The sequence below is a fragment of the Rana temporaria genome, chromosome 8, assembly GCF_905171775.1.
Source record: "Rana temporaria chromosome 8, aRanTem1.1, whole genome shotgun sequence".
Lineage (NCBI taxonomy): Eukaryota > Metazoa > Chordata > Amphibia > Anura > Ranidae > Rana > Rana temporaria.
Window position 1 is genome coordinate 166,481,629 of NC_053496.1, and position 20,707 is coordinate 166,502,335.

Here is a 20,707-nt window from a genome sequence, read left to right on the forward strand (position 1 = left end):
CAAACTCAATTTCATCGTGGGCCGAATCAGCATTATGATTGCCCTCAAAAGGGCCGGTTGTATCTAAGATTAGATGTCCAGCGCATCCCTTCCTCCTACGTTAGATGTCGAGCCACCCCACCATCAGAAGTTGTCCCCCGCTCTCCCTTACATCACAGTACACCCCCTTTTCCTTATGCTGCTGCTGGGAAGAAGATGGATGCATTGCTTGAAAGCAGAAAGTAGGGGTCTGGAGGAGAACTGGAGCTCTCCTGCAGCTGCAGGAGTGGTGCAAGGGCCACATGAAATGGCCGGAATTGGCCCGCGGCCTTGTGTTTGACACCTGTGTTCTATGGTTTCCAGCCAATTGTCATTACAGCACCCAGCATTACTACAGCCATTTTCAGGAGTGTCGTGTGGGGAATATTAAGTTTGGACTTGCTTCCCCACTTCCCAATAACATCCATAGCAAGTTAGCTTTAGTCTTTTAAGATTTTCAGTTTATATTATGGAGAATGCAAAGGAAGAGGGACATGTTGTGAGGTGGTCAAGCTGGAAATTGCGTGAGGAATCAGAAAGGTGTGAAGAATTGTTCAGGACAGCATCTGACCATAGCTGAAATACAATGTGTGGACACCTAACCATCACACCTACAAAACCATCCAATTACAAAACTATGGACATTAATATGAAGTTTCCCATCTTCTGCTGATGTGGAAAGCCTTCCCAGGAAAAGTGGAGGCTGTTACAAGATTCTGCTGGCTGTTTGTTGGGATTTGAACCCGTTTAGCCAGAAGAACATTTTGTGAGATCAGGTACTGATGTTTGACGAAGACCTGGCTCGCACGACGTAGACCTGGCTCGCACGACGTAGACCTGGCTCGCACGACGTAGACCTGGCACGCACGACGAAGACCTGGCTCGCACGACGAAGACCTGGCTCGCACGCTGCTCCTTGGTTCATCCTAAAAGTGTACAGTATGGTTAATCTTGGTTCACACTACCGTGACCTGAAAGTCACGTGACTTGCGGTGCGACTTCGCCAGGGGACTTGAGTGCTACTTTGATGCGTCCTTCCGGTATGCCTGGGTAATCTTCCTGTAATGTCGGATCCAAATGACATCAATTTAGAGGAGGATCCGACTTGGAGGCAACTTCCTTTAAAGTCTATGGGCACAAGTCAGATAGAAGTCACCTCTTTGTTATTAGAAATTATAGTCCTAGCCCAAAATTACGTTATACAGTTTCCTTAGAGACCAAGGGTGTACATCACTAATGTTATCATGTAGTGGTACTTTTCTATACTGTATTGTATGGTTTAGAACCAAAATAAAAATTGTTGGAAAAGAAGTCGTCTTGAAGTAGTACAGGAACCTTTTTCTAAAGTCGGAGCGACTTCAATAGTGCTAATTAACCACTTGCTTACTGGGCACATATACCCCCCTCCTGCCCAGGTGAAATTTCAGCTTCCGGCACTGCGTCGCTTTAACTGACAATTGCGCGGTCGTGCGACGTGGCTCCCAAACAAAATCGACGTCCTTTTTTCCCCACAAATAGAGCTTTATTTTGGTGGTATTTGATCGCCTGTGCGATTTTTTTTATTTTTTGCGCTATAAACAAAAAAGAGCGTCAATTTTGAAAAAAAATACAATATTTTTTACTTGTTGCTATAATAAATATGCCAATTTAAAAAAAAAAGCAAATTTTTTTTTCTCAGTTTAGGCCGATACGTATTCTTCTACATATTTTTGGTAAAAAAAAAAAAATCGCAATAAGCGACTGGTTTGCGCAAAAGTTATAGCGCCTACAAAATAGGGGACAGAATTATTATTTTTTATTATTTTTTTTTTTTTTTTTTTACTAGAAATGGCGGCGATCTGCAATTTTTTTTATTGGGACTGCAACGTTATGGTGGACACGTTTGACACATTTTTGGCGCCATTCACATTTATACTGCGATCAGTGCTATAAATATGCACTAATTACAGTATAAATGTGACTGGCAGGGAAGGGGTTAACACTAGGGGGTGAGGAAGGGGTTAAATGTATTCCCTATATAGTGTACTGTAGGTGGAGGGGGGGTGACTGGGGGAGGTGACCGATTTGTGTCCGTATGTACAAGGGACACAGATCAGTCTCCTCCAGAGACAGCACCGCTGTCTCTGTGTAAAGCGGCAATGAGAGATGATCTCATATGTTTACATATGAGATCATCTCTCATTGGCCGCACAGATCGCATCGCAAACGGCCACTCTGATTGGCCGTTCACGGCGATCTGTAATTGGCTGTGTCCAAGGGACACGGCCAACACAGAGTTTCCCCGCTGCGCGCTCTGGAGCACGCGTGGGGAACGCCCAAAGGGGCGGACATCTATTGACGTCCTGTTGGATTTTGGGATCCGCGCTGTAGCCGTCATTCGACTATAGCGCGGGTCCCAGGAGGTTAAACCAAGTGTGGCCAAAGGATCAATATGGGGTTGAGGTCCAGGTGTTGGCTGTTGCGTTCACTACATGTTTTGAAATCAAGCCTTCCATTTGGATTTTAACCTTACAGTTTGGAGCTCCGAATATTTTGGTACAACCTATCTACCAATTTCTCAAGGTTTTCCATGAGGTCCCTTGGTGTATGGAAGCCCCCGACACATCACCCAGATGCCCCATCAGCATAATAGTAGTAGAATACTGTTACGATATCAATCAAATATATCAAGTACAATCCACCTAGCTTCCCAGCGTCATTCAATCCACTACTTCAAGTAATTCCATCAGGTGTCCGCTTTGGGTGTTTGTCCTTCAGGCGGCTTTTGGCCTGTTGATGATTGTTGCTCATCCCTCAATTGGACTGCATATGGATATCCCAACAGTATCAGAATTGTTGTGTCTCCTAATGGATGAGAAAGAAAATAGTATGTTTTTTTTTTTTTTTTTTTTTTTTTTTTTAGGGCTGCGGAAATTAACGATTAATTGGTCGATTAATCGTTAATTTCTTTGATCGATTAAAAAAATTTTGATCGAGGAAGATCTCACTCCGCGGTCTCGCCCATAGGAAAGGCCGCGGCTTCGGCCTAGCTCCGGAGCCGCGGCCATCTTGGTCCACCCGGCGGTAGCTGAGTAGCGGCGCTCTGACGTCATCATCACTCGCCTGCCTGCCTGCTTGTATCATCTTCCCTACCGCACGTGTCCATCAGCTACTCTGCGGACGGGTCTGCCTGCCTGATGTATAGTCAGGTAAGAGTGGACAACCATCCTGTGTGTGGTAACATTATGGGGGCAGATGTATATATTCCTGGAGTATGGGGGCAGATGCTTCATTTATACTTATGAGCCGGTGTGTGTGTATTCTTGCAGTATGGGGGCAGATGTGTATATTACAGCATGGGGGCAGATGTGTATATTACAGCATGGGGCAGATGTGTATATTCTTGCAGCATGGGGGCAGATGTGTATATTCTTGCAGTATGGGGGCAGATGTGTATATTACAGCATGGGGGCAGATGTGTATATTACAGCATGGGGCAGATGTGTATATTCTTGCAGCATGGGGGCAGATGTGTATATTCTTGCAGCATGGGGGCAGATGTGTATATTACAGCATGGGGCAGATGTGTATATTACAGCATGGGGGCAGATGTGTATATTCTTGCAGCATGGGGGCAGATGTGTATATTCTTGCAGTATGGGGGCAGATGTGTATATTACAGCATGGGGCAGATGTGTATATTCTTGCAGTATGGGGGCAGATGTGTATATTACAGCATGGGGGCAGATGTGTATATTCTTACAGCATGGGGGCAGATGTGTATATTCTTGCAGCATGGGGGCAGATGTGTATATTCTTGCAGCGTGGGGGCAAATGTGTATATTCTTACAGCGTGGGGGCAAATGTGTATATTCTTACAGCATGGGGGCAGATGTGTATATTCTTGCAGCATGGGGGCAGATGTGTATATTCTTGCAGCATGGGGGCAGATGTGTATATTCTTGCAGCATGGGGGCAAATGTGTATATTCTTGCAGCATGGGGGCAAATGTGTATATTCTTGCAGCATGGGGGCAAATGTGTATATTCTTGCAGCATGGGGGCAGATGTGTATATTCTTGCAGCATGAGGGCAGATGTGTATATTCTTGCAGCATGAGGGCAGATGTGTATATTCTTGCAGCATGGGGGCAGATGTGTATATTCTTGCAGCATGGGGGCAGATGTGTATATTCTTGCAGCATGGGGGCAGATGTGTATATTCTTGCAGCATGGGGGCAGATGTGTATATTCTTGCAGCATCGGGGCAGATGTGTATATTCTTGCAGCATGGGGGCAGATGTGTATATTCTTGCAGTATGGGGGGCAGATGTGGATATTACAGTATGGGGGGGGGGGGAGATGTGGATATTACGGTATGGGGGGGGGGGGGGGTAGATGTGGATATTACAGTATGGGGGGGGGGGGGGAGATGTGGATATTACGGTATGGGGGGGAAGTCATGGATTGTGGAAACTAACTAGTGTTGGGTGATTGTATATAGTGTATACCACATTTACCACTGACTAATGCAGAGTTGCAATGCAAGGAGGTCAGCTAAAAGTAGTTGTATCTGTATGTGCGTTAATTAATCGAAATTAGTCGATTAATCGATTTTAAAAAAAAACGATTAATCGAACACAAAAATTTTAATCAGTAACAGCCCTATTTATTTATTTTTTAACCCTGAAAGGAAAATTCCTTTCTTGGGGCCAGTTGAGGAACACAGATCCCACCCCTCTGTGTTTACATTCATGCTCTTGGTACTGCTTGCTATAATCTGAGGCATACTGGGTAGAGGAGGGGTGGTTGGCCTACAATCATTTTGCTTGCCAGTGTCTAGGCCACCTGTAGGCAGTAGTATAACCCCACAGTATCAGAATTTCTTGGTCACTCAATAGACTCTAAGAAAAAAGTTTTACAATAAATACAAAAACTCTTATGTGGATTGGTCTTTTTGGAGCTGCCTTGCATTAATTTTCTTTTTTTTAAGGTTCTTTTTCCCTTTAATTTCACCTGGCGAGTCTGCCAGTAACACACTTTCTGTCCTGTGACAATGCTCATTTACTGTACTGCATCTATGGAGGAGTAGCATTGTAGCCCTAAGGCAGGAAGTGCGTACGGGGCTCTCCTTGTATTCATAACGTAGGAGGGAGGTGTCCTCTGGTTTACAAAGGTAACCTAAGCAAGGCTAGTAAGGATTAGTGCAGAAGAGACACCGTGTTGACGGCTCCCCACGGAAAGTTACAATATCACTAAATTTATGATAAGATCTGCAGGTATTTTGTTGCACTTAGTGAAAAAGTATAGGCATGGCTCCATTTGAGGTTTTAATCAAAGACAAAGGCCCGGATTCGCAAAGCACTTGCGCCGACGTATCTCCAGATACGCCGTGTAAGTGCAAATATGCGCCGTCGTATCTATGCGCCGGACTCAGAAACTAAGATACGCCTGAAAATAGGCTTCATCCGACCGACGTAACTTGCCTACGCCGGCGTAGAGTGGGCGCATATTTACGCTGGACGTATTTTGGCGCTCCCATTGATTTTCTAGTCACATATGCAAATGAGGGAGATACTTGGTGGTACTAAATACGAGAAAGAAAACGCAAGGTCGGGTTATGGGTATATGGGGTAAATCAGCCAATGGGCAGGGTTTTTTTTTTTTTTTTAAACCCTTGGCCTGTTGGGAGAGCTTATATATTCGGGTGGAGTCAGGTGATCTATGTTCTGTGCCACCTGGATGGCTGTCTGGGTAGACATGTGTTGTATTGCCCGGGCTGCTAGGCCAGAGTTTGGGCCTATCCCGGACACATCTGGCTGCTGGGCTGTCTGAGGGCCTATCCAAAAGCAAGAGAGCAGCGCAGGGTTGGGATTGTGGCTTGCAGTCCAACCAGAAGTTTTGGTTCTGCTGACCGGAGAACCTATCGTGGTCGGAGGTAGAGACGAAGCTGATTCCAGTAAGGGACCATCCGCCTTATTACCAGGGACCACAGTGAGTAACTGCAGCAAGTACCGGAGCAGTATTCTCACCAGATGGGAATGGTGAAGAATCGGGAAAAATTTCAGTGGGAATCCAGGGACCCAGCCAGTGGAAGTGACGCTTGTTAAACAGCCTTGTGTGTCAAGCCAGGGACCAAGCAGGCCAGCGGGGGTGAAGCTTGAGGAAGATACCACCTTGAAGATTGGAGGAGCTCAAGGGGTTCAGTAGCAGTGAATCAGTGGGTCTAGTAAGATACCGGATGATCAGTGGGCTAAGGAACTACAAGGGGTGATTGTAGTGAAGGACAAAGGAACTGTTATGTTTGTGTTAGGAACTGTTAGGCCTCGTACACACGACCGAACATGTTTGCTGAAACTGGTCCGCGGACCAGTTTCCGCGGACATGTTCGGTCGTCTGTACGGCCGACCGGACAGGTTTCCAGCGGACAAATGTTTCTTAGCATGCTAAGAAACATGTCCGCTGGAAGCCTGTCCGTCGGACATGTTCGGTTGTCTGTATGACTCACCGGACATGTCCGCTCGGCCGAAAGCCCTCGCATGCGTCAAAGTGATTCGACGCATGCGTGAAAGCATTGACCTTCCAGGGTCGCGCACGTCGCCGCGTCATCGTCGCGACCGCGTATCCTGTCCGCGGGAAATTTGCTCTGATGGTGTGTACAGCCATCAGACCAAATGATCCCAGCGGACGTGTCAGATGAAAACGGTCCGCGGACCGTTTTCATCGGACAGGTCCCGTCGTGTGTACGAGGCCTTAAAGACTGTCGCCATAGAAGACAGCATTCCTGGACATGCAGATGTGACGTCTTGCTGGATAACTTTCCCTGCATGGCTGTCCTCCTATTGAAGTCTCAGAGTCTGCTAATTAATCTTGCCACTACCCAAGGGTGTCCTGGTCCTAACCCTCCATAAAAGATTGTTAAAGCGGGAGTTCACCCATTTATTTATTTTTTGATCTTTTCCCCTTAGATTTCTGCTCGTTTTGTCTAGGGGAATCGGCTATTTGTTTTAAAATATGAGCTGTACCCGTTTTCGAGATGCATCTTCTTCCGTCACTTCCGGGTATGGGTCTTCGGGAGCGGGCGTTCCTTCTTGATTGACAGTCTTCCGAGAGGCTTCCGACGGTCGCATCCATCGCGTCACTAGTAGCCGAAAGAAGCCGAACGTCGGTGCGGCTCTATACTGCGCCTGCGCACCGACGTTCGGCTTCTTTCGGAAAATCGTGACGCGATGGATGCGACCGTCGGAAGCCTCTCGGAAGACTGTCAATCAAAATAGGAACGCCCAGTCCCGCAGCCCATACCCGGAAGCGACGGAGAGGATGCATCTCGTAAACGGTAAGTACGGCTCATATTTTAAAACATCTAGCCGATTCCCCTAGACAAAACGAGCATTCATCTAAGGGGGAAAAAGTCATATATACGGGTGAACCTCCGCTTTAAGAGAAATAAAGTTTCTTTTGCATTCAAGAAGTGTATGGCGCCCAATAACTTTAACTACTCTGCACCCACCATGCCTCACAACCCACCACATACAGAAGGATGTCAACTATCTCTGGTCTTGGAGGTTCTCATTAGACCAAAGGAGGCCTGGGACCTTGCTACAGAACCTGTCTTATTTTGTCCTCATTTATCTAGAGTCTCTTTGCTAATGATGTGTGGCGTCATCATACCAAACCAAAAGAATTATCTAGGTTCCTCAGAAAAAAGATGGCAGCATCCGGCGGAACGCACGCCAAACCACGGAGGTGGGAGTAAAGTGTAACCACCAGCAGCGGTGACATATCTGCAGTCCCAGTGTCGGGAGGCACTTTTTAATGTAAGAGGCCACTTGGCACCTTTTTCTTCTTTTAAATAAAAACAGTATTATGCTATGGGCTTTTTTTCGTTTTTTTTAATATATCTAATCTGGGACGCCGAGAGTGAGGTATTTGAGAGCATTCCTGTCAATCCAGCACGTGTGCAGGCACAATCCTGCTAAAGCCATATCTGACTCTCTCTTTTTCAATAAAGAAGTCAGATATTTCTGGTAAGCGCATTCATATGTTTGAGCACTTTTGGGTGACAGAAGATATTATTGTTTGGTGGCGGAAAGATATCGCCTTAAGCAAGAATACAGTTGATAAGAAGATTTTGATATCAGATTCACTGAAACGCACAAATTGGGACTATTTACAAGAGACAATATTAACCACTTGCTTACTGGGCACATAAACCCCCTTCGTTCCCAGGCGAAATTTCAGCTTCCGGGACTGCGTCGCTTTAACAGACAATTGCGCGGTCGTGCGACGTGGCTCCCGAACAAAATTGGCCTCCTTTTTTCCCCACAAAAAGAGCTTTATTTTGGTGGTATTTGATCACCTCTGTGGTTTTTATTTTTTGCGCTATAAACAAAAAAAGAGCGACAATTTAAAAAAAAAAATTTTTTTTACTTGTTGCTATAATAAATATCCCAATTTTTTTTTTTAAAAATATTTTTTTCCTCAGTTAAGGCCGATACGTATTTTTCGACGTATTTTTGTAAAAAAAAAAAAAAAAAATCGCAATAAGCGACTGGTTTGCGCAAAAGTTATAGTGCCTACGAAATGGGGGATAGATTTATGTTTTGGCGGCGATTTGCGATTTTTTTTTTTTGTCAGGGCTGCAATATTGCGGTGGACGTATCGGACACTTTTGACACAATTTTGGGACCATTCACATTTATACAGCGATCTGTGCTATAAAAATGCACTAATTACTGTATAAATGTGACTGGCAGTGAAGGGGTTAACACTAAGAGGTGAGGAAGGGGTTAAATGTATTCCCTCATTGTGTTCTTACTGTGTGGGGGAGGGGGGTGACTGGGAGAGGTGACCGATGCTGTGTCCCTATGTAAAGGGACACAGATCGGTCTCCTCTCTCCCTCACAGCACGTGGAGCTCTGCGTTTACACACAGAGCTCCACGTCCTGCTGTGTTACCGACGATCGCGAGTGTCCGGCGGACATCGCGGCCGCCAGGCACTCGCATCGGCACCCGAACGATGCGCCGGGCACGTTGTTTCCCCGCTGCGCGCCCCCAGCGGCGCGCCCAGGGAACAACAACAGCGGGACGTCTATGGACGTCCACCCGGCACTTGAGAGCCGCGCTGTGGACGTCTTTCGACCATAGCGCGGATCTCAAGTGGTTAAGCACTGCAATTGAGTTGATGCACTATTGTTATATGTATCGCTCACCCCCGAAGGAGCCGCTGGTTATTGAATGGGATGGCAAATTTACCTCATGGAAATTTACCTCATGGAAATTTACCTCATGGAAATTTACCTCATGGCTCTTTCTCTCTGAATGTCTAGGAATGAATGATGCACACAGCAGCAGCAAAGGAATGTCCACGAACAAATGTCTTTTTATGTGCACTTTATTACCCAGCCGGGTAAAAACGGTTAACAGGTGATGAAAAGGGATAGAGGTGAAAAAAAGAAAAGGAGAACCACAGATTCAGGCTTAGTACTTGGAACAGTGCTGCTCCTATGCATAGCAGCTTTTCTTACACCATTCCTGCCTGAGTGGGTTTAGTGTGCCCGGATAGGCCTCTCTCACTGACCTAGCAGCCGGAACACCGCTAGAATCTCTCTAGAACAAAGTCTCTGCCACAGACCCTTTTTAATTGAATGTCAAATCAGAAAATTTTGCCACAGGCCCTTTTAGATGAATGTCAAAATGCGGAGATAACCCTCCTAAGTATAGTTGCGCCTGAATCCTCCTTTCTTAACGTCGCCACAGGTACCGACTGAAAGGAATCAATCCTTCAGTGTCCGGTCACCTCGATCCCCGATGGTTCGTCAGAATCCTGTTGGACCGCCAGCCTCTCATTGGCGCTCCTCCGATGGACTCCCCACCGAACAGCTAAACTCGCTTGGGATCTTTGAAGTGGGAACCCAGTCGACCACTGGGTCCCCGTCCTGCTCAAATGCTCCGGACCAACTTAGGCCCCGAAACCAGGAACACAGCATAGTGGGCACACTCCGGCCAGGTAGGCCATAACGCCGGAGCGTGGCCACCTCAAAGGTGGGTGCCACACCGGAACCAGCCCCCACAAAATGGCGTCTGCCTCATAAGTACCCTCTCCCAGCATGCCCAGCGAGGCCCAAACCTCCTGATTGGACGCTGGGAGAGAGCACCCAAACCTCAGCTCCACTGCTGCCACCTACCGCACCCCAGTGCGACAGAATGGGCCCACAGCACAGCCAAGCTGAAACAGAGACCCTAATCAAATGGTTGCAAATTGGAGTCAGAGTCACTTACACTCTGATTACACCTTGGAAGTAACCAGGCGCTACATATATATTTGTTGGTTTGTTTGATTGTTGATGATTTCAATTACATTTATATATATTATTTTTTTATATATTTTTTTTTTTTTTTTTTTTACACAAAATGTAATAGGAATATGGCATGATCGGACCTCTTTACAGTGAGATATGGGGTCAATACGACTCCACATCTCACCTCTGGCTGAGAAGCCTTAAAGTGGTTGTATACCCCACTTTTTCACTTTTACCTACAGGTAAGCCTATAATAAGGCTTACCTGTAGGTATAAAGAATATCTCCTAAACCTGTACGGTTTAGGAGATATTCCCCCCGCAATGCGCAGCGGGGATCCTCTGCTAAAGGGCCGGCAGCCGCCGGACCTTGCCGGTTTAAAGTCTCCCACACGCATTCGCGCGGGAGTGACGTCATCGCCGCTCCAGCCAATCACAGCGCTGGAGCGCCGATACCAGGAAGACACGCTGGAGCAAGATGACATCTCGCTCGGCGTGGACCAGGTAAGTTCTCTTCACCTCGTTTTATGGCTTTTCCTTTACAGGTGTAAAAAATAAAATAAAAATAACAGGGTATACAACCGCTTTAAATAAAAAAAACGCTTTTGGCTTCCTGGCCGAGGCGGCGCGGTTTGTATGAATGCAGAGGCCAGACGTGACGTCATAACATCACACCCAGCCTCCGAACGATCATAGAGACTCCGGCGACAATCTGGTCTGCCGGAAATCTCTATGGTAAACATCCGGGGCCAGCGGATCTCACCAATCGCATCGGTGAGTCGGTCCCATCTCACCGCCCGTAAGAATGATCAAGTGGCTGACCAGCCACAATGATCATTCTTATGGTATAGGGAATCGCCAGCTAAAAAAGACAATATCTGAATAATGACTGTAGCTGCAGGCATCATTAAGATATACCCGTACAAAGCCCAGGACGTCATATGACATTAAACCCCAGTTGCCCATCCCATTAATTTGTTTAGATATTCTTGCAAGGTTTCCACATCCTGCAGAGAAGTTATTTCCCTGCTTAGCTTAGTATCGTCCGCAAATACAGAGATTGAGCTGTTTATTTGATCCTCCGAGTCGTTTATGAATAAATGAAATAGGATTTGTCCCAGGACAGAACCCTAGGAGACCCTGCTTACCATACCAGACCATTCGGAGTATTCCCCATTTATCACCACCCTCTGGACTCACCCCCCATAGCCAGTTTTCAATCCATGTACTCACCCTATTAGTAATCAGTAGGTCTAGTAATGCATTGTTTCTTGTGGGTGCATTTACCATCTGACCCATGAAATTGTCCTGCAAGACATTTAGTAACTGGCGAGCCTTAGACGAATGCGTGGTTCCTTCCGCCCAGTCTATGTGCCTGATAATTAAAATCCCCCATTATAATGACACGTCCCATCCTGAAAACAGTAATGATAGACGTTTGGCACAAACCAAAGACAGCAGTTTTATACCAACTTGAAGCATGAAGTTGGGAATGGTATAGTTTGGGGTTGCTCTGTTGCTTCAGGGCCTGGCAAGCTTGCATTTATCAATTCAAATTTGCATTCTGCACCATATTAAAATGTGCTTAATGAGAATGTGTAGACATCCGTCCAAAGGTTGACGATGAACTTGAAATGCATCTTTCAGCACCATAATGATCCAAGGTACACTGGCAAATTTAATAAGAAATGTCTCAAAAAGATGAAATGGAGAGCTTTGAGCTGGCCTAGTCAAAGTCCTGATTTGAATTCCATTGAAGTATTATGGGGGATCCTATGATTAAGTGACGTTTGGCTGTCACGATACGTGTGAGGACGTGGAGAGCTGCTGGTGACGTCATCCGCTCGCGGCCGCAGAGAGGAGACATAAGGATACTACACGCCGTTTTATCTCAGCTGTTTGTGAGTGTTTATTTTGCTTTATATTAAATAAATCCTAAAGATTTTATGCTATGGAGGCTTCCCTCCCTTTATTTTTCATTTGAGAGACATCGTTTTAATCCTTATGAGCCGTGGTGTATGGGAGTGGACCAGCAGACTGGTTGTGGGAGCATTTATACACAGGCTTTAATACAAGCCCTCCTAAGGTAAGGGGCTGGAACACACTATCTTGCCAGACACTGTGGGAAGCCTGACGGTGATATTTACAAGCACGTATGCATGTTCAGCATCAAGCACTGAAGTTATGTTTTATGGACCTATTGGAGCACCTTTTCACTTAAGAACTATTATTGATTGATCTTTTTTGGACTTATTATTTCTATCTTTGCACGGTTTGTGCACGGGACACATTGAACGCTGCACTTTATTTTTGATTGATTAATTGTAATCAGTATTCATCATTTCTGCACCTTAACTTATGTTCATGCCCACCTGTGCATGCTATTGATTCTTAATTTTGTTTTATTATTTATTTAGGAATTTTGTCTACACATTTGCATTTTGTGGGACTTTTGTGCAATATTTCACTTATTTTTGCACTATGCACTGTTAATTGGATGAAGCATTTTTGGATTTTCACAATATTTTTTTGCATTTTTATTAAGATTATCATTTTATGGTGACTTTATAATTACATTGTGCTGAGGTTGGCACAGTTGTTTACCTTATTAGGGATTTATTATTTACCACTCTTAATACCTTCCACATTAATCCTTAATGTTGGGTGGTATTTCTGGACGCATTTTGAGTGGAACATATTTAGACCCACAGCAGGTGGCGGATTGACCCATTAGCCACTTGGATTCTTATCTTGGTTGTGTGGTTAACTATTTTATTATCAGGATTTGTTGTTATATAATTTTGGTAAGCGCCACTACACCCACCCTTGTTTTATTATGGGGGGGTTAACGTTGGCAGTTTGTGCAAAGAAACCCACAAACAACTTGCCATAAATGAATTTTGCATAGAGAAGTGGCCATAAATTTCAATGCCAATGTCAGAGACTGGTGGGCAGCTATTTCTGCTACAAGGGGCAATACCAGCTCCTAAGGCCAGAATGGTACGCCTGGGCAAAGTGACGTGTGTGTGTGTGTGTGTATATATACGTCACTTTTAATTTCCCACCGTTCGGGCGCGTGGGACCTGCGGACTCGATGTCCGCCGGTGTCCCACGATCGGGTCACAGAGCTGCAAAACGGGGAGAGGCAAGTGTAAACAAGCATCTCCCTGTTCTGCCTAGTGACACTGTCACTGATCGTATGCTCCCTCTCATCAGCAGCAGCGATCAGTGACGTGTCACTCGTAGCCATGCCCCCTAACAGTTAGAATCACTCCCTAGGACACACTTAACCCCTTCCTAGCCCCCCTAGTGGTTCACCCCTTTATTGCCAGTCACATTTATACAGTAATCAGTGCATTTTTATAGCACTGATCGATGTATAAATGGTCCCAAAATTGCGTCAAAATGAGTAAAGAAGAACACAATGCTTGGGGCCAGATTCTCAGTCAGCGGCGTATCTTTGCCCGGGCGTAACGTATCCGATTTACGTTACGCCTCCGCAACTTAGACAGGCAAGCGCTGTATTTTCAAAGCACTTGCTCCGTAAGTTGCGGCGTAGCGTAAATCGTCCGGCGTAAGCCCGCCTAATTCAAATTTGGATCAGGGGGGCGTGTTTTATGTAAAACTACTGTGACCCGACGTGATTGACGTTTTTGCGGAACGGCGCATGCGCCGTCCGTGGAATTTCCCAGTGTGCATTGCTCCAAAGTACGCCGCAAGGACGTCATTGGTTTCGACGTGAACGTAAATGACGTCTAGCCCCATTCACGGACGACTTACGCAAACGACGTAACTTTTTCAAATTTCGACGAGGGAACGACGGCCGTACTTAACATTGGTACGCCGCACCTATGCCTCATATAGCAGTGGCAACTATACGCCGGGAAAAGCCTAACGTAAACGTCGTAACTTTACTGTGTCGGCCGCGCGTACGTTCGGGCATTTGCGTATCTAGCTAATGTGCATACTCGACGCGGAATTCGACGGAAGCGCCACCTAGCGGTCAACAAAATAATGCAGTTAATATCCGACGGCGTAAGAGACTTACGCCTGTCGGATCTAATGGATATCTATGCGTAACTGATTCTAAGAATCAGGCGCATTGATACGACGGCTCGGATTAGGACTTACGACGGCGTACATGGTGCTGCGCCGTCGTAGGTCCTTTCAGAATCTGGCCCTGAGTCTTTTTCCCTATCTTTATACCTTTTTAATTGCACTGAAACATACGAGTTTACATGGATTCCCACCTCAGATCCTAGAAGTAATTGTAACTGCTAAAGAATGACATACTGCATGCCTCGGTGTCAATCAGTCCGCTTAGCAATAGATTTAGGTGCTTACCTTAGATACTGGTTTGGACATCGAAGGATGGACGCCTTGCAGCAAGATGTATAGCCTGTGGTATAAAAGGTAATAATTCTCCTATTATTAACCACTTGACCTCCCAAAGGTTTTACACCCCTTCATGACAGGCCATCTTTTGCTATTCAGCACTGCACTACTTTAACTGGCAATTGCACGGTCATGCAACACTGTAGCCAAATGTATATCATTTTTTTTCACACAAATAGAGCTTTCGTTTGGTATTTGGCCAAAAACTCGTTTTTTTTATTATATAAATGAAAAAAACAATACATTTCGGAAAAAAATATATATTTTCTACTTTCTGTTTTAAAACGTATCCAGAAAAAATAATGTATTCTGCTACATATCTTTGGTAAAAAAAAAAAAATCCCATAGAGTGTAAATTGATTAGTTTGTGTGAAAGTTTATACTGTCTACAAACTATGGTATATATGCTGGAACTTACACAGGTATAGATGCTATGCTGTAATGGTGGTGATCAGCGACTTATTATGTGACTGTAATAGGGTGGCGGACAATCTGGCTCTAACTGACACTATCTGGGAGGGTCACCAACTGACACTGACGTCGCTAGTGACACTAATACAGTGATCAGTATTAATATTGTACACTGACACTGTACTAATGACACTGGCTGGGAAAGGGTTAATTGCGTGCTTAACCGTGTGTATGTGTGCTGCTTTAAATTTCTGATCAGGCTGTTTTTTTTCTCCCTGCTTTTCCAGGAGAAGAAACAGCCAGATCACTGGGGTAGATTCATGTAGCTTTTACGGCGGCGTATATCCAGATACGCCGCCGTAATTTCAAATCTGCGCTGGCGTATCGTTACGCCAATTCTCAAAGGCAGATACGCTAAAAAAAAATAGGCTTCCTCCGCCGACGTAACTTGAATGCGGCGGCGTAGAATTGTGTGCAATATTACGTTGGCCGCTAGGGGCGCTTCCGTTGTTTTCGGCGTAGAATATGCAAATTACCTAGATACGCCGATTCACAAACGTACGTACGGCCGACGCAATTTAGTTACGTCGTTTGCGTTAGGCTTTTTCGGCATAAGGTTGCTCCTGCTATTAGGAGGCGCAGTCAATGTTAAGTATGGACGTCGTTCCCGCTTCGAAATTTGAATTTTTTTTATGTCGTTTGCGTAAGTCGTTCGCGAATGGGGCTGGACGTAATTTACGTTCACGTCGAAACCAATACGTCGTTGCGGCGTACTTGGGAGCAATGCACATTGGGATATGTACACGGACGGCGCATGCGCCGTTCGTAAAACACGTCAATCACGTCAGGTCATCGTACATTAGCATAAAACCCGCCCCCCCCCCCTCCACATTTGAATTACGCGGGCTTACGCTGGCCCCATTTACGCTACGCCGCCGCAACTTAAGGAGCAAGTGCTTTGTGAATACTGCACTTGCTCCTGTAAGTTACGGCGGCGTAGCGTAAAGACGATACGCTGCGCCGCCATAAGAAGAAGCGCAGGTACGTGAATCTAGCCCACTGTTCCTATGCACACAGACAGAGCTCTGTCCTTTTGTAAACACAGAACTCTGTGATTGGACACGGCCAATCAGCAGGGGTCGGAAGGAGGCGCATGCACATGTGCCCTGAACCTGAAAGACAGGCAGCAATGTACAGGTACATTGTCCGGTCTGCCTGTGCTGTCTGCAGTAAATCTACTGTGGGTGGGTGACAAGTAGTTAAGGTGTCTTTAATCATTGTTATTATTGTGAGAATAGCCATATGTTGTCCTTGTAAAGCCGGGGTGCCCAACCTTTTGAAGAGCGAGGGCCACTTAAGCGAATTGGTAACCGGTCACGGGCCACAATGAGCAGAGCGGGAGGATGACAGGTCCGTGTCCATGGAAACAGCCCACTCTAATCTATGGGCCCTCAGATCTGATCCGCCCAGACGGAAGGGGGCAGATCCCTTTCTATTCCTGTTTACATATGCTGCTCCAAAGAGGTAAATTGTGAGTCCGATTGGGTCAGACCGATCATGTGAAAGGGGCCTAAGGCTGCTTTCACACTGATGCTCCGCAGCCACTTGCTTTCTCTACCAGCAGCTTCATTCACAAAACTGGTGCTCTGGGATGGCGGTTCGGAAACCGTGATCTGGGCTTGCCAATCTGCCATCCCAGAGCATGAGGTCGAAGGCCATATCAGAGGGCTCCGCGGGCCACACGTGGCCCCCGGGACACTGGTTGGGCACCCCTGTTGTAAAGGCTAAGGAGAAGTAATAGCAAATACGACCCTCTGTCCACTAGTCAATGAATCCAATTGGCCAGATTCACGCAGAGATACGACAGCGTATTAGTAGGTACGCCGTCGTAACTCCGAATCTGCGCCGTCGTATATTTAAGTGTATTCTCAAATTGAGATACGCTTAAATGTAGCTAAGATACGACCGCCGGCGTTGTCGTATCTTAGCTGTCTATTTACGCTGGCCGCTAGGGGCGTGTACGCTGATTTACGCCTAGAATGCGTAAATCAGCGAGATACGCCTATTCACGAACGTACGCTTGCCTGTCGCAGTAAAGGTACGCCGTTTACGTAAGGCGTTTTCAGGCGTAAAGATAAACCACCAAAAAGATGGAGCAGCCAATGTTAAGTATGGACGTCGGAACCGCGTCAAATTTTTACATTTTTATGTCGGGCGTAAGTCGTGCGTAATTTACGTTCACGTTGAAACCAATGAGTCTTTGCGGCGTAATTTGGAGCATGCGCACAGGGATACGTCCACGGACGGCGCATGCGCCGTTCGTTCAAAACGTCATTTACGCGGGGTCATGCTTTATTTACATAAAACACGCCCACCTCTTCACAATTTGAATTAGGCGCGCTTACGCCGGCACATTTACGCTACGCCGCCGTAACTTAGGACGCAAGTGCTTTGTGATTACAGCACTTGCCTCTCTAACTTACGGCGGCGTAGCGTATATGAGATACGCTACGCCTGCCTAACGTTAGGCACGTCTACCTGAATCTGGCCAAATATCTTCAACAAAGATGGAGAGATGACCAAGAACCTTCTGGCATCCCCATCTGAGAAAAACTGCTCAACAGCAACCGCTGTGTGTTAAAAAGCAAGCAATAACTGCGCAGTATCATTGTGCAACGTGTTCTTCATCTTGGATCTCCAGAAACTCCTCTTTGATCTGAAAGTCTGCATTTAGAGACATGTCACTAGGTAGATCCGCACAATTTCCCATGTGAGAATGTTGGTGGATGAGAACTTTAGATTTCCTGCCAAAACACTCCCCACACTCATAGGGATTCAGCCCTGTGTGGATCCTCTCATGCTCAGCCAGATTGGATTTCCGCCCAAAGCTTTTCTCGCACCGAGGACACGAAAATGGCTTCTCTCCTGTGTGACTCCTTTCATGAGTAGCCAGGTTGGATTTATGGGCGAAAAGTTTCCCGCACACAGAACACGAGTATGGCTTCTCTCCAGTGTGAGCTCTCTCGTGAATAGTCAAACTGGATTTCTGGCTGAAGGTTTTACCGCAGACAGAACAAGCATATGGCTTCTCCCCTGTGTGGGTTCGTATGTGTCGGAGAAGAAAATCTTTACAGGCAAAGTCTTTCCCGCACTGAGGACATGAATATGGCTTCTCTCCAACTTGAACCATCTTATGACAGTCTAAATGAACTTTATTTACGAAGCTTTCTCCGCAGTGAAGACACAGACAGTCTTTTTCACGCATATGAATGATTTTGTGGCGGTGCAAACGGGTTTTATCGGGAAAGCCTTTTCCACACTCAGAACACGAATATGGACGGTCTGCTCTGTGACTGCGTTCGTGCTTACTAAAGTCGGCCCTCCGAGCAAAGCATTTTCCGCACTGAAGGCACGAATATGGCTTCTCACCCGTGTGTGTTGTCCAGTGGTAATCGAAAGCCGATTTTGTTGCAAAACCCTTCCCGCATTTTGAGCAGGAATGAGGCTTCTGGTCCATGTGAAATATTTTGTGGCGGTTAAGGCCGGCTTTATCCGCATAGCTTTTTCCACACTGGATGCAAGAATATGTTTTTTCCCCAGTATGAACTCTGGCGTGTTTATTAAGTTCCGCTTTTAGGACAAAGCATTTTCCACACTCTGGGCAGGAAAAGGGCTTCTGACCCGTGTGCGTCATCTGATGGTAAATAAGAGATGACTTGGTCACAAAGCCTTTTCCACACTGGCAGCATATATATGGCTTCTCCTTTCTGTGAGTCCTCTCGTGTTTAACGCAGTCCACTTTCTGAGTGAAGCACCGTCCACAGTCGGAACAGCAAAAAGGCTTCTCTCCCGTGTGGGTCCTCTGATGGTTGACAAGAGTCGACCTTAGTGCAAAACATCTCCCGCATTCAGAACACAAATATGGCTTCTCTCCGGTGTGCGACTTTTGGTGTCGGATCAGTGGACCTTTTTCAGCAAAACATTTCCCACATTCGGAACACGAATACGGCTTTTCGCCAGTGTGAAGTCTTTGATGCGTAACAAGATTGCCCTTTTGGGTAAAACATTTCCCGCAATCTAAACACAAATAAGGTTTTTCCCCTGTGTGAACTCTCTCGTGTTTGGCAAGATCAGATTTTCTTGGGAAGCTTTTCCCGCACTCTGAACATGAAGAGGTTTCCCTGCCACCGCGAACTGTGTGATGGACAATGGGAGCTGAATGATTAGAGGAAAACCTTCCATGAGTAGAGGGATCAGATGACGGATCTGAATTGTGAAGTACAACATAGAGATTCGGGGTGATGGGGTTTTCTTGGGGTGAATCTAATGTGATGTCATTATCTTTCCTCTGGCCATCTGAAGTGATAATGGGATGCTTCTCTGTGCTGTACCTTCTATAACGTCCATCTACAGAGAAAATAAAACATTTTAATTTTGCTTTCTAAATTTTACAAGCAACTTTCCCTCCACCAGTTCTGACAAATAATTCTCCTACCGTGTTTCCCCGAAAATAAGCCCGGGTCTTATATTAATTTTGGCAACAAAAGACACAGTAGGGCTTATTTTCGGGGTAGGTCTTACCATGTAATGTGCTGTCTTTTCTCCCCCTCTCTCTCCGTGCCTGTCAGGAATCCCCAGTGTAAACGGAGTTAAAATGCTTGTAAAATCCTATAATCCACTCTATTACAGTAGTATATAATGTATAATGTGTGGGTTTCTGTAATATAATTGTGCCAAATACCTTCGTTCAGTGCTTCTGTGACCCGCCGGAGCTCTCTTCCCCGCAATTATATTACAGAAACACACACATTGTACATTATATACTACTGTAATAGAGTGGATTTATAGGATGTTACAAACATTTTAAACTAGGGCTTATTTTCGGGGTAGGGTTTATATTGCAGCCCTCCTGGAAAATAACGCTAGGTCTTATTTTCGGGCTAGGTCTTATTTTCGGGGAAACACGGTAGAACAGAATCCATCTACTCATGGTCCATAATATTCAAGTAATGTGTGAATTTTTTTTCTTATTTATTTTTACTCACCTGTGCTGATCTCTATAGCACTTTCCTCCCCTTTAATCTTCAAACATACTTCTTCCTCCTCATTAGCTCTGACATCTCTCTGAGTATCTCCGGGGTCTGTAAATAAAGATGAGAGTGAAGCCCCCTGTACTGAGATGTATGAGAGACCCCAGAGAGTGTGTGTGTGGGGGGGACGACGACGACTGATCACGTCTCTTGGCTGGAAACACACAATTACATGATGTGAGGAGGAGAGCCGGAGTCTAATAGAGGCTGAGGTGTGCGCACAGGGTATGCCAGGTGTGCCTGGGCACACCCTAACCACCATGTGCAGTGCAGATTCCCCCTACTGCCCTGGCTCCCCCCCACAGCGCTGCCGTATTCTCTCCCACCGGCTGCTGCTGCGGGCACACACAGAGGGGGATGTTTTAGGATGAGTGGGGGAAATTGCGCCGGTAAATATGTAATTTACTGAACCCTTCCATTTTTGAATGAATACAGTGAGTGATCAGTACCGTGTGTTTGAGCTTTCGGGTGCATATCCTAATGCAATAGGCTGCTCACACCTATGCTGATGGCTCCC

The 20,707-nt window shown here is 46.0% G+C and overlaps 1 protein-coding gene across 1 annotated transcript; it reads right to left on the reverse strand.

Annotated features, from left to right (window-relative positions):
- Positions 1-17,574: 17,574 nt before the first annotated feature.
- On the reverse strand, positions 17,575-20,452 carry LOC120910472 (zinc finger protein 260-like). The gene is made up of 3 exons (XM_040322228.1): positions 20,447-20,452; positions 20,146-20,344; positions 17,575-19,507 (listed from the first exon to the last, which is right to left on the reverse strand). Exons 1-3 carry the CDS (start codon positions 20,450-20,452, stop codon positions 17,766-17,768), a joined length of 1,947 nt encoding a protein of 648 aa, XP_040178162.1. The 3' UTR covers positions 17,575-17,765.
- Between the last annotated feature and the right edge of the window lie 255 nt (positions 20,453-20,707).